Source organism: Salvelinus alpinus, chromosome 3 (genome assembly GCF_045679555.1).
Source record: "Salvelinus alpinus chromosome 3, SLU_Salpinus.1, whole genome shotgun sequence".
Lineage (NCBI taxonomy): Eukaryota > Metazoa > Chordata > Actinopteri > Salmoniformes > Salmonidae > Salvelinus > Salvelinus alpinus.
Genome location: NC_092088.1, coordinates 96,793,401 through 96,810,129, shown reverse-complemented (window position 1 = coordinate 96,810,129; position 16,729 = coordinate 96,793,401). Strand labels below are relative to the sequence as shown.

Sequence of the window (16,729 nt, the reverse complement as noted above, 5' to 3'; positions counted from 1 at the left end):
GGATGTGCCCTGCAGATAAATGCCTTTTTTCCCCCCCGAAGTGCATGCATTTAAATATTCAATGCTTTCCTTTAATTATGTTACTTAACGATGATAGCCCCTCGAATCTCTCAATCAATCAGAGAAGATCACTGCTGGAAGGCAGCACTGCAGCTGAAAGATGCTTGGCTCTAAGATGGCGACCACCTCACTCTCTCCCATTCAACCATTGGATACAGCTACTATTAGAAGTTAAAACACTAGAATGATCCACAACAAGAAGGAAAGCTGCTAGTCAAGGAACAATTGAGGATGAGGGTGGGTGGATGGGGACTGGGTTATCTTTGTATGCATTTATTTGATTGTTTTTGTACTTGTAACCTCCCCCTGAAAAAAATGAAAAAAAGACAAAACTGAATAAAAAGTTGGTGACAAAAGAAAAGAGATTTGGTTCTCTTGGCGTAACGCCTAAGGTTCTGGGTTGAGTCCCAGTCAGGGCTATTCCCCGAAGTCGCCATATACTGTACCTCAAACATATTTCTCAGACATACTCTTTAGTATCAGATGTTTAAAACGGTAAGCCGCTAAGAATAGAATAGAATCCAATAAAATCCAATAGAAGAATAGAATAGACTAGAATCCAATAGAAGAATAGAATAGACTAGAATCCAATAAAATCCAATAGAAGAATAGAATAGAATCCAATAGAAGAATATAATCCAATAAAATCCAATAGAAGAATAGAATAGAATCCAATAGAAGAATAGAATCCAATAAAATCCAATAGAAGAATAGAATAGAATCCAATAGAAGAATAGGAGAGACTAGAATCCAATAAAATCCAATAGAAGAATAGAATAGAATCCAATAGAAGAATAGGATAGACTAGAATCCAATAAAATCCAATAGAAGAATAGAATAGACTAGAATCTAATAAAATCCAATAGAAGAATCCCATGCTCACTTACTGGAGGAGAGTTTGTGGACAGGATTCTCAGGAACAATCTGATGTACACCCTCCGTCTTTGTCGTTGAAATCTCCATCGCTTCTTTAGTGAACGGGGGCAGCGATGACTGTCCTGTTTTTACCAGAGGATGAGAGACGGCAAGCTTTACAGATTAGGCCATTCCAAAACTTCAAATGTGTTGCTTTTTAGCAATTTTCATGTAACCACACACACACCAAGGGGACATCAGTAACCAACAACACAACAAACACAAACCACAGTGAAGCAGTAGCCTATGTCCTAATTTGACATAAACATGGTCTCACACAAAGCCACAATGCATCATCTGTTCCAAACTCCCCAGGTAATCAGAGCTCTTTAAGAACCTCATCCTCTCCTCTCCTGTCTCCCCAGGTAATCAGACCTCTTTAAGAACCCCTGTTCCTCTCCTGTCTCCCCAGGTAATCAGAGCTCTTTAAGAACCTCATCCTCTCCTCTCCTGTCTCCCCAGGTAATCAGAGCTTTTTAAGAACCCCCCCCCCCCCTCTCCTCTCCTAAATGTCTCCTCAGGTAATCAGAGCTCTTTAAGAACCCCCCCCCCCCTCTCCTCTCCTAAATGTCTCCCCAGGTAATCAGAGCTCTTTAAGAACCTCATCCTCTCCTCTCCTGTCTCCCCAGGTAATCAGAGCTCTTTAAGAACCCCCCCTCTCCTCTCCTGTCTCCCCAGGTAAAGAACCCCCCCTCTCCTCTCCTGTCTCCCCAGGTAATCAGAGCTCTTTAAGAACCCCCCCTCTCCTCTCCTGTCTCCCCAGGTAATCAGAGCTCTTTAAGAACCCCCCCTCTCCTCTCCTGTCTCCCCAGGTAACCAGAGCTCTTTAAGAACCCCCCCTCTCCTGTCTCCCCAGGTAATCAGAGCTCTTTAAGAACCCCCCCTCTCCTCTCCTGTCTCCCCAGGTAATCAGAGCTCTTTAAGAACCCCTCTTCTCCTCTCCTGTCTCCCCAGGTAATCAGAGCTCTTTAAGAACCCCCCCCCCTCTCCTCTCCTGTCTCCCCAGGTAACCAGAGCTCTTTAAGAACCCCCCCTCTCCTCTCCTGTCTCCCCAGGTAATCAGAGCTCTTTAAGAACCCCTCCTCTCCTCTCCTGTCTCCCCAGGTAATTAGAGCTCTTTAAGAACCCCTGTTCCTCTCCTCTCCTGTCTCCCCAGGTAATCAGAGCTCTTTAAGAACCCCTGTTCCTCTCCTCTCCTGTCTCCCCAGGTAATCAGAGCTCTTTAAGAACCCCCTCCTCTCCTCTCCTGTCTCCCCAGGTAATCAGAGCTCTTTAAGTACCCCCCCTCTCCTCTCCTGTCTCCCCAGGTAATCAGAGCTCTTTAAGAACCCCCTCCTCTCCTCTCTTGTCTCCCCAGGTAATCAGAGCTCTTTAAGAACCCCTCCTCTCCTCTCCTGTCTCCCCAGGTAATCAGAGCTCTTTAAGAACCCCCCCTCTCCTCTCCTGTCTCCCCAGGTAATCAGAGCTCTTTAAGAACCCCCCCTCTCCTCTCCTGTCTCCCCAGGTAACCAGAGCTCTTTAAGAACCTCCCCTCTCCTCTCCTGTTTCCCCAGGTAACCAGAGCTCTTTAAGAACCTCCTCCTCTCCTGTCTCCCCAGGTAACCAGAGCTCTTTAAGAACCCCCTCCTCTCCTCTCCTGTCTCCCCAGGTAACCAGAGCTCTTTAAGAACCCCCCCTCTCCTCTCCTGTCTCCCCAGGTAATCAGAGCTCTTTAAGAACCCCCCCTCTCCTCTCCTGTCTCCCCAGGTAACCAGAGCTCTTTAAGAACCCCCCCTCTCCTGTCTCCCCAGGTAATCAGAGCTCTTTAAGAACCCCCCCTCTCCTCTCCTGTCTCCCCAGGTAACCAGAGCTCTTTAAGAACCCCCCCTCTCCTCTCCTGTCTCCCCAGGTAACCAGAGCTCTTTAAGAACCCCCCCTCTCCTCTCCTGTCTCCCCAGGTAACCAGAGCTCTTTAAGAACCCCTCCTCTCCTCTCCTGTCTCCCCAGGTAACCAGAGCTCTTTAAGAACCCCCCCTCTCCTCTCCTGTCTCCCCAGGTAACCAGAGCTCTTTAAGAACCCCCCCTCTCCTCTCCTGTCTCCCCAGGTAATCAGAGCTCTTTAAGAACCCCTCCTCTCCTCTCCTGTCTCCCCAGGTAATTAGAGCTCTTTAAGAACCCCTGTTCCTCTCCTCTCCCTTCTCCCCAGGTAATCAGAGCTCTTTAAGAACCCCTGTTCCTCTCCTCTCCTGTCTCCCCAGGTAATCAGAGCTCTTTAAGAACCCCCTCCTCTCCTCTCCTGTCTCCCCAGGTAATCAGAGCTCTTTAAGTACCCCCCCTCTCCTCTCCTGTCTCCCCAGGTAATCAGAGCTCTTTAAGAACCCCCTCCTCTCCTCTCTTGTCTCCCCAGGTAATCAGAGCTCTTTAAGAACCCCTCCTCTCCTCTCCTGTCTCCCCAGGTAATCAGAGCTCTTTAAGAACCCCCTCCTCTCCTCTCCTGTCTCCCCAGGTAATCAGAGCTCTTTAAGAACCCCCCCTCTCCTCTCCTGTCTCCCCAGGTAACCAGAGCTCTTTAAGAACCTCCCCTCTCCTCTCCTGTTTCCCCAGGTAACCAGAGCTCTTTAAGAACCTCCTCCTCTCCTGTCTCCCCAGGTAACCAGAGCTCTTTAAGAACCCCCTCCTCTCCTCTCCTGTCTCCCCAGGTAACCAGAGCTCTTTAAGAACCCCCCCCCCCCCTCTCCTCTCCTCTCCTCTCCTGTCTCCCCAGGTAATCAGAGCTATTTAAGAACCCCCCCTCTCCTCTCCTGTCTCCCCAGGTAACCAGAGCTCTTTAAGAACCCCCTCCTCTCCTCTCCTGTCTCCCCAGGTAATCAGAGCTCTTTAAGAACCCCTGTTCCTCTCCTAAATGTCATCCATTCATGTTTGGACAACTCTCATCCTCCTTTCTAAAACTTCATAAAGAGGTGTCCCCCTAAATGTGTTTCACCCCCTGGAAGTCCCTCCTCAGAAAACAGAACTGGGTACAAAGCTCAATTCCCCCCCATCCCCCCAGGTGTTATGGAGGAGAAGGGTCCATTTATATTGGCTTTCCCAACTGTTCAGATGCAGGTATAGACACAGATACAGGCAGGCAGGCAGGCAGGCAGGCAGGCAGGCAGGCAGGCAGGCAGGCAGGCAGGCAGGCAGGCAGGCAGGCAGGCAGGCAGGCAGGCAGGCAGGCAGGCAGGCACACACACACACACACACACACACACACACACACACACACACACACACACACACACACACACACACACACACACACACACACACACACACACACACACACACACACATTAAGTGATACAGAGGTCTCCTGAAGCACTTATAGGGACAGCAGGAGAAACAGTTATTACACATCATTGACTTCTATCTGTGTGTGTGTTTCTGTGAGTGTGTGTGTGTGTGTGTGTGTGTGTGTGTGTGTGTGTGTGTGTGTGTGTGTGTGTGTGTGTGTGTGTGTGTGTGTGTGTGTGTGTGTATAAGAGCATGCATGTGTGTGTGTATGTACTCTACCTGGACACGGGCTCAGTTTACAGATGAGGACAGTTTCAGGCTTGTCTCCCTCACACTGGCCGATGGTGTTGTCTGTGGCTCTACACACAACCTGTCTCTGTCGAATCCCCTCTCCACAGCTTACTGAACACTGTGGAGCCCACACAGAGAGACACAGAGAGACAGCGGGTCAGACAACCTGTCTCTGTCGAATCCCCTCTCCACAGCTTACTGAACACTGTGGTGGCCAGACAGAGAGACAGCGTGTCAGACGAGAATCAAAGCAGCTGGCCCTTCACAGTTCTTAGAAACAACACTGAAATCCCTAGAACAGTTAGCTAGCACAAAATAGTACTCTGCTAGAGGGTCTGGATACGCTAACCATCCTCTTCACACCCTTCAGTGTGTGGTGACTGGACAATGTTCCATACCAGGGTTGAGCTTCATTACAATTCAATTCAGTCAATTTCACAAAGAAAACTACAATTCTATTTTAGTGAACAGAAATTCCAATTCCATCATGGATTGAATTGAAATTGAGTTGACCCCAACTCTGATAAGTAGTACTGTCTGAACTGAAGGCTCTGTGGCGGAGCTCCATGCTGGGACCCACCTGTGACTGGGCCCTTGTCTAGAGTATGCTCAGTGGCGGAGCTCCATGACCAGGCCCGTCTATACTGAATGCTCTGTGGTGGAGCTCCATGCTGGGACCCACCTGTGACCAGGCCCTTGTCTAGAGTATGCTCAGTGGCGGAGCTCCATGACCAGACCAGGCCCCTGTCTGTACTATAGGATCTGTGGCGGAGCTCCATGCTGGGACCCACCTGTGACCAGGCCCTTGTCTCAGAGCACACTGTTCACTAGACAGAGCTCCATGGTGGGACCAAAGATGTGTAAAACCCTAGGTGACTGACAGGGGGCGCTGTATTGAAGCCACCGCACAGCCATCTTGGTAGTCCTCCTCCAGTGTAGAAAAGATGTTGGAAGCTATAGAACTGCATGTATTCATGTCTACATTCGTTGTTGACACGTTTATTCTATTACAGACACCGTAACGCAGACTTTATAATTATTTAATGTGAGCTAAACATATAATTTTTTAAACATGCAAAGATATATTAAACAATTTTCCTTAAAGTACTAATGTTATTGGCCCCTCTACAACAGAATATACTTAAATACATGTTATTTTGTCCTTGAAACATTTCATTGAAATACTGTAGAATTCCATGTATTCCTATGGTGGACTGCTCCTACTGGGTGGTGTTAAGGCCAACCGGTGGCTTCAGCAACCCAGGGTTTATATACGGCATTGGCTGGGACCCACCTGTGTCCAGGCCCCTTGTCTAGAGGATGCTCTGTGGTGAAGCTCTATGCTGGGACCCACCTGGGACCAGGCCCCTGTCTAGAGTATACTCTATGCTGGGACCCACCTGTGTCCAGGCCCCTGTCTAGAGTAAACTCTATGCTGGGACCCACCTGTGTCCAGGCCCCCTGTCTAGAGTAAACTCTATGCTGGGACCCACCTGTGTCCAGGCCCCTGTCTAGAGTAAACTCTATGCTGGGACCCACCTGTGTCCAGGCCCCTGTCTAGAGGAAGCTCTATGCTGGGACCCACCTGTGTCCAGGCCCCCTGTCTAGAGTAAACTCTATGCTGGGACCCACCTGTGTCCAGGCCCCTGTCTAGAGGAAACTCTATGCTGGGACCCACCTGTGTCCAGGCCCCTGTCTAGAGTAAACTCTATGATGGGACCCACCTGTGTCCAGGCCCTTGTCTAGAGGAAACTCTATGCTGGGACCCACCTGTGACCAGACCCCTGTCTAGAGTATACTCTGTGGTGAAGCTCTATGCTGGGACCCACCTGTGTCCAGGCCCCTGTCTAGAGGAAACTCTATGCTGGGACCCACCTGTGTCCAGGCCCTTGTCTAGAGGAAACTCTATGCTGGGACCCACCTGTGTCCAGGCCCCTGTCTAGAGGAAACTCTATGCTGGGACCCACCTGTGTCCAGGCCCCTGTCTAGAGTAAACTCTATGCTGGGACCCACCTGTGTCCAGGCCCTTGTCTAGAGGAAACTCTATGCTGGGACCCACCTGTGACCAGACCCCTGTCTAGAGTATACTCTGTGGTGAAGCTCTATGCTGGGACCCACCTGTGTCCAGGCCCCTGTCTAGAGGAAACTCTATGCTGGGACCCACCTGTGTCCAGGCCCTTGTCTAGAGGAAACTCTATGCTGGGACCCACCTGTGTCCAGGCCCCTGTCTAGAGGAAACTCTATGCTGGGACCCACCTGTGTCCAGGCCCTTGTCTAGAGGAAACTCTATGCTGGGACCCACCTGTGACCAGACCCCTGTCTAGAGTATACTCTGTGGTGAAGCTCTATGCTGGGACCCACCTGTGACTAGGCCCCTGTCTATAGTATACTCTGTGGTGAAGCTCTATGCTGGGACCCACCTGTGACTAGGCCCCTGTCTATAGTATACTCTGTGGTGAAGCTCTATGCTGGGACCCACCTGTGTCCAGGCCCCTGTCTAGAGTATACTCTGGGGTGAAGCTCTATGCTGGGACCCACCTGTGTCCAGGCCCCTTGTCTAGAGTATACTCTATGCTGGGACCCACCTGTGACCAGGCTTCTTGTCTAGAGGAAACTCTATGCTGGGACCCACCTGTGACCAGGCTTCTTGTCTAGAGGAAACTCTATGCTGGGACCCACCTGTGTCCAGGCCCCTGTCTATAGTAAACTCTGTGGTGAAGCTCTATGCTGGGACCCACCTGTGACCAGGCCCCTGTCTAGAGGAAACTCTATGCTGGGACCCACCTGTGTCCAGGCCCTTGTCTAGAGGAAACTCTATGCTGGGACCCACCTGTGTCCAGGCCCCTGTCTAGAGGAAACTCTATGCTGGGACCCACCTGTGTCCAGGCCCCTGTCTAGAGTAAACTCTATGCTGGGACCCACCTGTGTCCAGGCCCTTGTCTAGAGGAAACTCTATGCTGGGACCCACCTGTGACCAGACCCCTGTCTAGAGTATACTCTGTGGTGAAGCTCTATGCTGGGACCCACCTGTGTCCAGGCCCCTGTCTAGAGGAAACTCTATGCTGGGACCCACCTGTGTCCAGGCCCTTGTCTAGAGGAAACTCTATGCTGGGACCCACCTGTGTCCAGGCCCCTGTCTAGAGGAAACTCTATGCTGGGACCCACCTGTGTCCAGGCCCTTGTCTAGAGGAAACTCTATGCTGGGACCCACCTGTGACCAGACCCCTGTCTAGAGTATACTCTGTGGTGAAGCTCTATGCTGGGACCCACCTGTGACTAGGCCCCTGTCTATAGTATACTCTGTGGTGAAGCTCTATGCTGGGACCCACCTGTGTCCAGGCCCTTGTCTAGAGGAAACTCTATGCTGGGACCCACCTGTGTCCAGGCCCCTGTCTAGAGGAAACTCTATGCTGGGACCCACCTGTGTCCAGGCCCCTGTCTAGAGTAAACTCTATGCTGGGACCCACCTGTGTCCAGGCCCTTGTCTAGAGGAAACTCTATGCTGGGACCCACCTGTGACCAGACCCCTGTCTAGAGTATACTCTGTGGTGAAGCTCTATGCTGGGACCCACCTGTGTCCAGGCCCCTGTCTAGAGGAAACTCTATGCTGGGACCCACCTGTGTCCAGGCCCTTGTCTAGAGGAAACTCTATGCTGGGACCCACCTGTGTCCAGGCCCCTGTCTAGAGGAAACTCTATGCTGGGACCCACCTGTGTCCAGGCCCTTGTCTAGAGGAAACTCTATGCTGGGACCCACCTGTGACCAGACCCCTGTCTAGAGTATACTCTGTGGTGAAGCTCTATGCTGGGACCCACCTGTGACTAGGCCCCTGTCTATAGTATACTCTGTGGTGAAGCTCTATGCTGGGACCCACCTGTGACTAGGCCCCTGTCTATAGTATACTCTGTGGTGAAGCTCTATGCTGGGACCCACCTGTGTCCAGGCCCCTGTCTAGAGTATACTCTGAGGTGAAGCTCTATGCTGGAACCCACCTGTGTCCAGGCCCCTTGTCTAGAGTATACTCTATGCTGGGACCCACCTGTGACCAGGCTTCTTGTCTAGAGGAAACTCTATGCTGGGACCCACCTGTGACCAGGCTTCTTGTCTAGAGGAAACTCTATGCTGGGACCCACCTGTGTCCAGGCCCCTGTCCATAGTAAACTCTGTGGTGAAGCTCTATGCTGGGACCCACCTGTGACCAGGCCCCTGTCTAGAGGATGCTCTGTGGTGAAGCTCTATGCTGGGACCCACCTGTGACCAGGCCCCTGTCCTCCACTGCGCAGGGCAGGCAGAGGGGTTACAGACCTTCCTGGTCTCAGGCTTGTCCTCTGTACAGTACTTAGTGTGGACCGTCCGGTTGGTGCCGTTGTGGAGGGCCTGCATACACTGAACAACCCTGGACTGGTAGCCAATCTTCCCACACGTCTTACTGCACGGGTTCCACTCCTCCACCAACCACCTGGGAGAGGAGGGAGGGAGAGGGAGGATTGGGGACAGACAGAATAAGAAAGGGGGGGGGGGGGGCAGACAGAATAAGAGAGGGGGGGCAGACAGAATAAGAGAGGGGGGGGCATACAGAATAAGAGAGGGGGGGGCAGACAGAATAGGAGAGGGGGGGCAGACAGAATAAGAGATGGGGGGAAGACAGAATAAGAGAGGGGGGGCAGACAGAATAAGAGAGGGGGGGGGCAGACAGAATACGAGAGGGGGGGGCAGACAGAAAAAGCGAGGGGGGGCAGACAGAAAAAGAGAGGGGGGGGCAGACAGAAAAAGAGAGGGGGGGGGCAGACAGAAAAAGCGAGCGGGGGCAGACATAAAAAGAGAGGGGGGGGGCAGACAGAAAAAGAGAGGGGGGGGGCAGACAGAAAAAGAGAGAAGGGGGGGGGCAGACTCTCAGTCAGACCTCCTTCACTTCACTGACCTTTCATTTAATAAGGCCAGACTGCCGTGGCACAGGGCACTCACCCCAATTAACACATTATTCAATCTGTCCACTACTGAGAATGACTAGATTATTAACACATTATTCAATCTGTCCACTACTGAGAATGACTAGGTTATTAACACATTATTCAATCTGTCCACTACTGAGAATGACTAGTTTATTAACACATTATTAAATCTGTCCACTAGGAATGACTAGATTATTAACACATTATTCAATCTGTCCACTACTGAGAATGACTAGGTTATTAACATTATTCAATCTGTCCACTACTGAGAATGACTAGTTTATTAACACATTATTCAATCTGTCCACTACTGAGAATGACTAGGTTATTAACACATTATTCAATCTGTCCACTACTGAGAATGACTAATTTATTAACACATTATTCAATCTGTCCACTACTGAGAATGACTAGGTTATTATCACATTACTCAATCTGTCCACTACTGAGAATGACTAGGTTATTATCACATTATTCAATCTGTCCACTACTGAGAATGACTAGGTTATTAACACATTATTCAATCTGTCCACTACTGAGAATGACTAGGTTATTAACACATTATTCAATCTGTCCACTACTGAGAATGACTAGGTTATTAACACATTATTCAATCTGTCCACTACTGAGAATGACTAGGTTATTAACACATTATTCAATCTGTCCACTACTGAGAATGACTAGGTTATTATCACATTACTCAATCTGTCCACTACTGAGAATGACTAGGTTATTATCACATTATTCAATCTGTCCACTACTGAGAATGACTAGGTTATTAACACATTATTCAATCTGTCCACTACTGAGAATGACTAGTTTATTAACACATTATTCAATCTGTCCACTACTGAGAATGACTAATTTATTAACACATTATTCAATCTGTCCACTACTGAGAATGACTAGGTTATTAACACATTATTCAATCTGTCCACTACTGAGAATGACTAGGTTATTAACACATTATTCAATCTGTCCACTACTGAGAATGACTAGGTTATTAACACATTATTCAATCTGTCCACTACTGAGAATCACTAGGTTATTAACACATTATTCAATCTGTCCACTACTGAGAATGACTAGGTTATTAACACATTACTCAATCTGTCCACTACTGAGAATGACTAGATTATTAACACATTATTCAATCTGTCCACTACTGAGAATGACTAGGTTATTAACACATTATTCAATCTGTCCACTACTGAGAATGACTAGGTTATTAACACATTATTCAATCTGTCCACTACTGAGAATGACTAGTTTATTAACACATTATTCAATCTGTCCACTACTGAGAATGACTAGGTTATTAACATTATTCAATCTGTCCACTACTGAGAATGACTAGATTATTAACACATTATTCAATCTGTCCACTACTGAGAATGACTAGGTTATTTACACATTATTCAATCTGTCCACTACTGAGAATGACTAGGTTATTAACACATTATTCAATCTGTCCACTACTGAGAATGACTAGGTTATTATCACATTATTCAATCTGTCCACTACTGAGAATGACTAGGTTATTAACACATTATTCAATCTGTCCACTACTGAGAATGACTAGGTTATTAACACATTATTCAATCTGTCCACTACTGAGAATGACTAGGTTATTAACACATTATTCAATCTGTCCACTACTGAGAATGACTAGGTTATTAACACATTATTCAATCTGTCCACTACTGAGAATGACTAGGTTATTAACACATTATTCAATCTGTCCACTACTGAGAATGACTAGTTTATTAACACATTATTCAATCTGTCCACTACTGAGAATGACTAGGTTATTAACATTATTCAATCTGTCCACTACTGAGAATGACTAGGTTATTAACATTATTCAATCTGTCCACTACTGAGAATGACTAGGTTATTAACACATTATTCAATCTGTCCACTACTGAGAATGACTAGGTTATTAACACATTACTCAATCTGTCCACTACTGAGAATGACTAGGTTATTAACACATTATTCAATCTGTCCACTACTGAGAATGACTAGGTTATTAACACATTATTCAATCTGTCCACTACTGAGAATGACTAGGTTATTAACACATTATTCAATCTGTCCACTACTGAGAATGACTAGGTTATTAACACATTATTCAATCTGTCCACTACTGAGAATGACTAGGTTATTAACACATTATTCAATCTGTCCACTACTGAGAATGACTAGGTTATTAACACATTATTCAATCTGTCCACTACTGAGAATGACTAGTTTATTAACACATTATTCAATCTGTCCACTACTGAGAATGACTAGGTTATTAACATTATTCAATCTGTCCACTACTGAGAATGACTAGGTTATTAACACATTATTCAATCTGTCCACTACTGAGAATGACTAGGTTATTATCACATTATTCAATCTGTCCACTACTGAGAATGACTAGGTTATTAACACATTATTCAATCTGTCCACTACTGAGAATGACTAGGTTATTAACACATTATTCAATCTGTCCACTACTGAGAATGACTAGGTTATTAACACATTATTCAATCTGTCCACTACTGAGAATGACTAGTTTATTAACACATTATTCAATCTGTCCACTACTGAGAATGACTAGGTTATTAACATTATTCAATCTGTCCACTACTGAGAATGACTAGGTTATTAACATTATTCAATCTGTCCACTATGAGACTAGGTTATTAACACATTATTCAATCTGTCCACTACTGAGAATGACTAGGTTATTAACACATTACTCAATCTGTCCACTACTGAGAATGACTAGGTTATTAACACATTATTCAATCTGTCCACTACTGAGAATGACTAGGTTATTAACACATTATTCAATCTGTCCACTACTGAGAATGACTAGGTTATTAACACATTATTCAATCTGTCCACTACTGAGAATGACTAGTTTATTAACACATTATTCAATCTGTCCACTACTGAGAATGACTAGGTTATTAACATTATTCAATCTGTCCACTACTGAGAATGACTAGATTATTAACACATTATTCAATCTGTCCACTACTGAGAATGACTAGGTTATTAACACATTATTCAATCTGTCCACTACTGAGAATGACTAGGTTATTAACACATTATTCAATCTGTCCACTACTGAGAATGACTAGGTTATTATCACATTATTCAATCTGTCCACTACTGAGAATGACTAGGTTATTAACACATTATTCAATCTGTCCACTACTGAGAATGACTAGGTTATTATCACATTATTCAATCTGTCCACTACTGAGAATGACTAGGTTATTAACACATTATTCAATCTGTCCACTACTGAGAATGACTAGGTTATTAACACATTATTCAATCTGTCCACTACTGAGAATGACTAGGTTATTAACACATTATTCAATCTGTCCACTACTGAGAATGACTAGTTTATTAACACATTATTCAATCTGTCCACTACTGAGAATGACTAGGTTATTAACATTATTCAATCTGTCCACTACTGAGAATGACTAGGTTATTAACATTATTCAATCTGTCCACTACTGAGAATGACTAGGTTATTAACACATTATTCAATCTGTCCACTACTGAGAATGACTAGGTTATTAACACATTACTCAATCTGTCCACTACTGAGAATGACTAGGTTATTAACACATTATTCAATCTGTCCACTACTGAGAATGACTAGGTTATTAACACATTATTCAATCTGTCCACTACTGAGAATGACTAGGTTATTAACACATTATTCAATCTGTCCACTACTGAGAATGACTAGGTTATTAACACATTATTCAATCTGTCCACTACTGAGAATGACTAGGTTATTAACACATTATTCAATCTGTCCACTACTGAGAATGACTAGGTTATTAACACATTATTCAATCTGTCCACTACTGAGAATGACTAGTTTATTAACACATTATTCAATCTGTCCACTACTGAGAATGACTAGGTTATTAACATTATTCAATCTGTCCACTACTGAGAATGACTAGATTATTAACACATTATTCAATCTGTCCACTACTGAGAATGACTAGGTTATTAACACATTATTCAATCTGTCCACTACTGAGAATGACTAGTTTATTAACACATTATTAAATCTGTCCACTAGGAATGACTAGATTATTAACACATTATTCAATCTGTCCACTACTGAGAATGACTAGGTTATTAACATTATTCAATCTGTCCACTACTGAGAATGACTAGTTTATTAACACATTATTCAATCTGTCCACTACTGAGAATGACTAGGTTATTATCACATTATTCAATCTGTCCACTACTGAGAATGACTAGTTTATTAACACATTATTCAATCTGTCCACTACTGAGAATGACTAGGTTATTAACACATTATTCAATCTGTCCACTACTGAGAATGACTAATTTATTAACACATTATTCAATCTGTCCACTACTGAGAATGACTAGGTTATTATCACATTACTCAATCTGTCCACTACTGAGAATGACTAGGTTATTATCACATTATTCAATCTGTCCACTACTGAGAATGACTAGGTTATTAACACATTATTCAATCTGTCCACTACTGAGAATGACTAGTTTATTAACACATTATTCAATCTGTCCACTACTGAGAATGACTAGGTTATTAACACATTATTCAATCTGTCCACTACTGAGAATGACTAGGTTATTAACACATTATTCAATCTGTCCACTACTGAGAATGACTAGGTTATTAACACATTATTCAATCTGTCCACTACTGAGAATGACTAGGTTATTAACACATTACTCAATCTGTCCACTACTGAGAATGACTAGGTTATTAACACATTATTCAATCTGTCCACTACTGAGAATGACTAGGTTATTAACACATTATTCAATCGGTCCACTACTGAGAATGACTAGGTTATTAACACATTATTCAATCTGTCCACTACTGAGAATGACTAGTTTATTAACACATTATTCAATCTGTCCACTACTGAGAATGACTAGGTTATTAACACATTATTCAATCTGTCCACTACTGAGAATGACTAGGTTATTAACACATTATTCAATCTGTCCACTACTGAGAATGACTAGGTTATTAACACATTATTCAATCTGTCCACTACTGAGAATGACTAGGTTATTAACACATTATTCAATCTGTCCACTACTGAGAATGACTAGGTTATTAACACATTACTCAATCTGTCCACTACTGAGAATGACTAGATTATTAACACATTATTCAATCTGTCCACTACTGAGAATGACTAGGTTATTAACACATTACTCAATCTGTCCACTACTGAGAATGACTAGGTTATTAACACATTACTCAATCTGTCCACTACTGAGAATGACTAGATTATTAACACATTATTCAATCTGTCCACTACTGAGAATGACTAGGTTATTAACACATTATTCAATCTGTCCACTACTGAGAATGACTAGGTTATTAACACATTACTCAATCTGTCCACTACTGAGAATGACTAGGTTATTAACACATTATTCAATCTGTCCACTACTGAGAATGACTAGGTTATTAACACATTATTCAATCGGTCCACTACTGAGAATGACTAGGTTATTAACACATTATTCAATCTGTCCACTACTGAGAATGACTAGTTTATTAACACATTATTCAATCTGTCCACTACTGAGAATGACTAGGTTATTAACACATTATTCAATCTGTCCACTACTGAGAATGACTAGGTTATTAACACATTATTCAATCTGTCCACTACTGAGAATGACTAGGTTATTAACACATTATTCAATCTGTCCACTACTGAGAATGACTAGGTTATTAACACATTATTCAATCTGTCCACTACTGAGAATGACTAGGTTATTAACACATTATTCAATCTGTCCACTACTGAGAATGACTAGGTTATTAACACATTATTCAATCTGTCCACTACTGAGAATGACTAGGTTATTAACACATTATTCAATCTGTCCACTACTGAGAATGACTAGTTTATTAACACATTATTCAATCTGTCCACTACTGAGAATGACTAGGTTATTAACATTATTCAATCTGTCCACTACTGAGAATGACTAGATTATTAACACATTATTCAATCTGTCCACTACTGAGAATGACTAGGTTATTAACACATTATTCAATCTGTCCACTACTGAGAATGACTAGGTTATTAACACATTATTCAATCTGTCCACTACTGAGAATGACTAGGTTATTATCACATTATTCAATCTGTCCACTACTGAGAATGACTAGGTTATTAACACATTATTCAATCTGTCCACTACTGAGAATGACTAGGTTATTATCACATTACTCAATCTGTCCACTACTGAGAATGACTAGGTTATTAACACATTATTCAATCTGTCCACTACTGAGAATGACTAGGTTATTAACACATTATTCAATCTGTCCACTACTGAGAATGACTAGGTTATTAACACATTATTCAATCTGTCCACTACTGAGAATGACTAGGTTATTAACACATTACTCAATCTGTCCACTACTGAGAATGACTAGGTTATTAACACATTATTCAATCTGTCCACTACTGAGAATGACTAGGTTATTAACACATTATTCAATCTGTCCACTACTGAGAATGACTAGGTTATTATCACATTATTCAATCTGTCCACTACTGAGAATGACTAGGTTATTACACATTATTCAATCTGTCCACTACTGAGAATGACTAGGTTATTAACACATTATTCAATCTGTCCACTACTGAGAATGACTAGGTTATTAACACATTATTCAATCTGTCCACTACTGAGAATGACTAGGTTATTAACACATTATTCAATCTGTCCACTACTGAGAATGACTAGGTTATTAACACATTACTCAATCTGTCCACTACTGAGAATGACTAGGTTATTAACACATTATTCAATCTGTCCACTACTGAGAATGACTAGGTTATTAACACATTATTCAATCTGTCCACTACTGAGAATGACTAGGTTATTAACACATTATTCAATCTGTCCACTACTGAGAATGACTAGGTTATTAACACATTATTCAATCTGTCCACTACTGAGAATGACTAGGTTATTAACACATTATTCAATCTGTCCACTACTGAGAATGACTAGGTTATTAACACATTATTCAATCTGTCCACTACTGAGAATGACTAGGTTATTAACACATTATTCAATCTGTCCACTACTGAGAATGACTAGGTTATTAACATTATTCAATCTGTCCACTACTGAGAATGACTAGGTTATTAACATTATTCAATCTGTCCACTACTGAGAATGAC

The 16,729-nt window shown here is 43.6% G+C and overlaps 1 protein-coding gene across 1 annotated transcript in view; it reads right to left on the bottom strand.

Annotated features, from left to right (window-relative positions):
• LOC139569883 (A disintegrin and metalloproteinase with thrombospondin motifs 3-like) overlaps positions 1–16,729 on the bottom strand; it is a 116,870-nt gene that overhangs the window by 5,290 nt on the left and 94,851 nt on the right. The window contains exons 18-20 of the mRNA XM_071391205.1: positions 8,770–8,977; positions 4,507–4,636; positions 948–1,058 (exon numbers count right to left, since the gene is read on the bottom strand). Coding sequence (XP_071247306.1) covers positions 948–1,058; positions 4,507–4,636; positions 8,770–8,977 — 449 coding nt within the window. The remainder of the gene's footprint in view (positions 1–947; positions 1,059–4,506; positions 4,637–8,769; positions 8,978–16,729) is intronic.